The sequence below is a fragment of the Glycine max genome, chromosome 1 (assembly GCF_000004515.6).
Source record: "Glycine max cultivar Williams 82 chromosome 1, Glycine_max_v4.0, whole genome shotgun sequence".
Lineage (NCBI taxonomy): Eukaryota > Viridiplantae > Streptophyta > Magnoliopsida > Fabales > Fabaceae > Glycine > Glycine max.
Genome location: NC_016088.4, coordinates 53079984 through 53086022, shown reverse-complemented (window position 1 = coordinate 53086022; position 6039 = coordinate 53079984). Strand labels below are relative to the sequence as shown.

The following is a 6039-nucleotide window of genomic DNA, read 5'->3' as shown; positions in this document are numbered from 1 at the left end:
CTACAACTTCATCGTTCGTTAGTCGTTACATTTAGAATGCCGAAACGCAATGAATCGAGAAGAGGATGCAGAACATGTTCAGGGGTTCAGAAGAAAGCATGGAATCAAGACGACAACGAGTTTTAACCGTAAAATGGAAAAGGAACTGCGAAATCGCGCAACGCAACGACCAACTCCGATTTTTAAAACTATAAAAAAGGAAGAAGAATAGGACAACGGACCAAGCGTGCATGGCTCGTTGTATCTATGTGGGCCTCATACAAAAAAAAAACTTGGGAGTTGATGTTGGCCCAACAAAAATTGTTATTGGCTGCTACCAGAGCATGACAAAGACCAAAGTACCCCCTTTCCAGTAATTGGCATCACCCTTCCCCACCACCCTTTCTTCCTTTCTTTCTTCCTTTCCTCTTTCCCTCTCTTCCCTCCTTGCCTCACACAGCTCTCCCTTGTGTAAGGTATTTTTTTTGTTTGTAAACACAACAGAATCACAATTTCCTGCCAATCCAACGAAATTATAATTTTATTGTGTTGTACAAATCGTAACTCAATGAAATTGTGATTTGCTCCACCATGGGATCATGATTCCTCTGTACTAATGGGGGTATAAAAAAAGTACAATGAAATCACAATTTCATTATACATTGAATAACAAAATTGAACTTCTGTTACACAATGTTTTCATACCCCCTAATGCAGTGAAAATGTGTTTCCATTGTGCATTATGGGAAAGAGTATTTTTAGAAATTTTGAATATTGGTAAGAGCCAATAACAAAGGTGGTGGAACCAATAGCAACACCCAAAAAGCTTACAGCCCAATATTTCTAAAAGACTTGGACCTCTGAATAGTGAATAGTCTAGATCCCTGGACCTTCACTTGGTTATATATAATTTGGGGATTATATTTTGCAATCCCATTTTGTCTTTTCACGCTATTTTTTTCTTTGGGTTATTTTTATTTTAATAGTATCCTTATACACAAGTTTGATAATAATAACTATAAAAGAGAGTCAAATTTACAATTCCACATATGATTCAAAGTTTCTTTTAATCACACTACCCTTTCTGGCTTTCTCATTTATGGTGTAGGAAGATGGTATTAAAATTAATTGGCTTTAAATTCAGGAATGTTTCGGTTATAAAAAATGTTTGTTAGACATCTTTTGAAGTGTCAACAAGTTGAGAGAAAAGAAAGAAAGAAAAGAAAGATAAATGATTGATTTAATTAATGATGTAATGTGATAAAAAGAAAAAAAAATAAGAATGTTAATAAAATGTTTATTGTTTGAAATTTATGAATGTTTAAATATAATTGCCCTTGAATCATTCACTTCATGCACATCAGTGTGATAAGTTACGTTCACGGCTACCAACTTCCTTTCAGAAACCCTCACTCACGCTAGATAACAGATGGTACACTTTTCATTTATCATCTTACATAAAGTTCAATATGAGTAGTGATATATGTACATTTCAAAATGGGATGAAAACAAGAAAGATAAAAATAAATGAAAAAAAAAAGTAGAAAGAAGAAGTAATGGATGTGATTAAAAAAGAATAGAGAAATCAATAAAGATAAAGAAAAAAATGAGTTGAAAGCGGGATGGAAGATAAAACAGATAGATGAGTATAATTTTTCTTATTATATTTAAAATATTACTCATTAAAATTTGATATCGTGAATAAAAAATAATCAAAAAAATAGAATTAAAATTAAATAAAAGATACTTTAGGAATGATAAGACACGTACACCCACCCCCCACCCCCACACACACTAAAAATATTATTTACTAAAATTTGATATCCTGAATTAAAAAATAATCACTAAAAATATAATTAAAATTAAATAAAAGATATTTTAAGAATGATAAAATTAATTACATTTACTTACATTTAAGTACAACATACAAGATCATTTTTTTTTTGTCTCCGAACCTACATTATTTAAAAAAGTTTAAATATATTTTTTGTCTCCACAATTTAGTGTTTCTTTTGTTTTTGTTCCTTGCAAAAAAAAAATTATTCTAGTCCTTGCAAAATATGTTTTTTTTTGGTTTCTCATCCTTATAGCATTTTTTATAACATTTTTTTTACTGTTTGAAGCACCATTTTTGTTACTATTCAAAGCATTTTACTTTAAGATGAAAAATAAAACAAATATATTTTACAATGACTAAAATGGAAAAAAATTACAAGAAGCAAAAATATATTTAAACTTTTGAAAAATTTATCTTCACTTTCCTACATATCAAATGGAGGTGCTACATGAACTTCCATTGAGTTTCCTCCTCTTCCATTTTTTTCCTTGGTATCTCAATAGTTTCTTTTTCATCCCTAAACTAGCCAATCACTGGTTAGAATAATTTCACAAAAATACCTACAAATATTTTGTTGTCTGAAAAAAATCTCATGAAATTGTCTTCTCATCACAAGTTCAAATCTGAAGTACATAGTGTAGTGGCCTCGCACACCTATTCATAGAGCTCCTTGTTGATGACAACTAGGAAACCACTTGTTGCTGGTATTGAGAAATAATCAATTTTCCTTTAGATATTGGTTTGTGTTTAAAAGTTATTGTCCAAGAATACCATTGATTTGTGTTGACTAGGATTTTTTTTGCCAACATCAGTCAAGGTTATTTTCGATCGACATCGACTAAGATATTTTTTTATCAATATTAGTTGGTGATTTTTTTTTGTTGACATCAACTAAAGTTATTTTTCAAGCAATGTCAGTCAAGACTATTTTTTCGCCAACGTCAACTAGGGTCATTAACACCAACAAAAAATAACCTCAATCAAAGTTGACCAAAAAAATCTTAGTCAATGTTGGCCAAAAAAATAATCATGGTCGATGTCAGTAAAAAAAAATCATCGATTGATGTCAACCAAAAAAACCCTTGTCAACATGTGAAAAAATAACCTCAGTCGACGTCAGCCAAAAAATAGTATCGATTGATGTTGAGTGCAAAAAACCCTAACTGGTATTGACTGAAAAATAGTCACAATCGACATCTGTCGAAAAAATCATCAGTCAACATCAGCCGAAAAAACTCTAGATGACATTGACCAAAAAATAAGTCCAACCAACATTGGCTGAAAAAAACTCTAGCTGACATCAACTGAAAAACAATCTCAACCAAAAAACATCATCAATCGATGTTGTATTTATACATTCTACCCGAGACCACATTTGAAAAAAAGAATGCTAACATTCCATCCATTGGGAATGTGAACGTTCTCACTAGAACAGACTGGAAAAGCGCAAATGAGAAGCCCAGACCATGCCATTGTGAAAAGGCGAAACAAAACTCAGTACTCTTGAGTCTTCTTAATGAAAAATAGATCACAATTCACATCATATATCGTATTTCCTCCATCCATAATTCCTCATTTCAAAGTCGTATAGGTTTGTACGAGCATGACAAATATCGTTGGATACTGGAAGTTGGGATCTAGATGCGAATTCACCAACACGAGGCCTGGAAGGTGGGAATTCTGTCATATTTGGAATTAGGTCTCTGATGTGATAAAAGAACTCACTTGGCTCATTCCTGCTTGGTGTGTACTGTGGATAATTGTGTAATGGATAAACTGGAACTTGGTAGCGGTCAAATTCAGCCGAATTGTGCCTTCCCCTTGTGTATCTGGAGGCTCTTGAAGATGCTTTCTCCTTCTGTGTTGCTTGACTTGATGAAGTGACCTCTCGAGGTTGAAAGTTGTTTGCTCTTTTGGAGCCATCTTGGTGCCTAACCTTGTCTACTACATTGGATCTTCCTATTTTTGATTGTTTTTTAGTATGGATTTCATGCTGCCGTTTTGAACCTAATAATTGCAGGAGATGAGTGACAAGTTTCCAATAATGTGAAAAATTGTAAGATAGTGCAACAAATGCATCCATTAAAGTTCAAAATTACCTTTAGATTCATTTGCATAACAGCTTTTATTTTTTCGCTTCAATGATCTTATAGATCTCGCTGCTGCACCACGTCCGTGCTTCTCACGAAGCACCTCGATTCTATCAGCTTCATTTTTCCATCTCTAGAGCATCAAGAACAATAAAAGTAAGAAAGAAACTGTAACATCCAGAGGATAGAAAAGAAAACAGAGATAAAGGCTTGTACGCACTGATTAATACCTGTCTGTAAGTTTTCTGTTTATAGAGATTCCGGCCCTTTACAAGCAAAGGAGATAGTGGAGGCAATTTCCTAACCCCACTACTCCACAACACCTCAACCTGCAAGACATAGATGAAGAATTTGACTTCTATTAACGTGTAAAGAGTTCCTTATTTGGTAAAAGAAAGCTGTATAATATTAATATGAAAACTTTGGCTAAGAAATTTCTTTGGCATAAAATGCAACTACGAAACCAAGTATGTTATTTTTGGTTTCTGATTCTCTGTTTCTCTATTCTCAAGTACAAGTTATTGGCTTAGAAAAAATTGTACCAACACCAATAAAAAATTAAACATAATACCAGAGTGAAATTCTCAAGACAAATTTGAGAGAGAAACTGGAACTCTACTTCATTAACCAAGATAGCCATTGCTCTCCTCGGTTTACAAGAGCATATATCATCGAATTATGTATGTCCAAATAAAAGACCAAGGAGTAATACAGGACTCTTTTTCATGTAACTTATTGCAGCAAACTTTAGACTCACAGTAAAGGTATGCTGTTGTTTAGCTGCACCATAGCTCTCCTTCACAACCCTCCCAGCAACAGTTCTGTTTCCTAGAGTTTTTCCATGCCGAGTCACTTTATCAAACCTGGTGAAATGTGTAATTAACTTGTAAAGGAACAATTCAGGACTAGAAGGAAAACATTGATTAAAAATGACCAGAGCAGACAAATTACTTTTCATAAACTTTCTGTCTGAACAGAACAACATCTCCCATGCAGACATCACCTGAGGAAAGTGAGAAAACAAGTGTTTATTCAAAGAACAATAAGAGTAAGGCAAATGAAAGAAAAAAGAGAAAAACAATTTACCAGTACAATTAATGGTAAAGGACGATCTCGGGTATAGCGTGTAGCCACTTCCATGTTTTAACCTGAGATATATTTCTAAGAGGTGAATACAACAACTCTAAATCAAAACTAACATGCCTTATCTTCTCTAGAAAGAATCACTATATTGCTCTTTAGGACACAATTTTTTCTTAGAAATAACTATAGGACAAACATAATTCCTTGGTTGAAACAAATTGAAGCAAAATTGACAAGAAAAGAAAAATTAAATTAAATTAAAATGTCTTTTCAAGAACCATGTAAATATGAATACATCTACATATGATTATTAGGTTTTCAATTTCATACAAAATTTCAATGTCTTGAAGTATGCTTCTAAGTCAATAGTCAATAGGCTTCTAGAATCCGAAACCCTTACCTCCAATGCTCCTTTATCCTGGCAACACAAACATCTCTATTTCCTGCGATCCTCAAGCCGTGATTCCGTAGATACGCTTTGCATTCGTTTAATTTCAAAGATTCGATATCTTTTCCTTCTGGCAAATACAAACTAAAAACATAGAAATTCAACGGCTCTGATCATTAACACACAGCGTTATCAACTTCGTTAGTAAAATTAAAACCTCGAAGGAGGGCGACGACTTTGTTGGAGAGGGAGGAATCATCAACGTCACCGTCATCGGATTCGGACGCTTCATCGCAATCGCTTTCTTCGCAATCGCTGTCTTCTTCTTCTTCTTCTTCTTCATCTTCAGAAGATAGAACCATCACTGCGTTCTTTCCTCTCGTATGATCTATTTCTTGTAACTGTTAATATTGTGTTGAGTGTTGACACTTGACAGACAAATTTAAATGAAAAGAAGCAAAAACGGGGGGCAGGGCCTTGGCTTGGCTCGCTCGACAATGTTGGGCCGAATTCCCAACTATCTCAATTCTCAACGACAGATTTTTTATTTTTTTTGAAGTTTTAAAAACTATTATTTTATATTTCTTGAGAAAAATAAGAAATTATATTTTTTAAGAATTTATGTTTTAAAATTGTACATTATTATAAATTTTAAGCATTTA

General features: G+C 33.3%; 1 protein-coding gene across 1 annotated transcript; it reads right to left on the bottom strand.

Moving 5' to 3' along the window:
• Window positions 1-2318: 2318 nt before the first annotated feature.
• LOC100787318 (uncharacterized) lies at window positions 2319-5794 on the bottom strand. The gene is made up of 8 exons (NM_001253346.3): window positions 5595-5794; window positions 5390-5507; window positions 4993-5054; window positions 4858-4909; window positions 4664-4769; window positions 4137-4235; window positions 3916-4039; window positions 2319-3823 (listed from the first exon to the last, which is right to left on the bottom strand). Exons 1-8 carry the CDS (start codon window positions 5737-5739, stop codon window positions 3357-3359), a joined length of 1173 nt encoding a protein of 390 aa, NP_001240275.1. The 5' UTR covers window positions 5740-5794; the 3' UTR covers window positions 2319-3356.
• Window positions 5795-6039: the final 245 nt, after the last annotated feature.

Excerpts from the sequence above, each read along its gene's own strand:
- LOC100787318 (NM_001253346.3), bottom strand. The coding sequence starts at position 5,739 with ATGGTTCTATCTTCTGAAGATGAAGAAGAAGAAGAAGAAGAAGACAGC. Across the intron at positions 5,055-5,389 it reads AGGATAAAGGAGCATTGGAG|GTTAAAACATGGAAGTGGCT; the intron begins GTAAGGGTTTCG and ends AATATATCTCAG. Across the intron at positions 4,770-4,857 it reads AGACAGAAAGTTTATGAAAA|GTTTGATAAAGTGACTCGGC; the intron begins GTAATTTGTCTG and ends ACATTTCACCAG.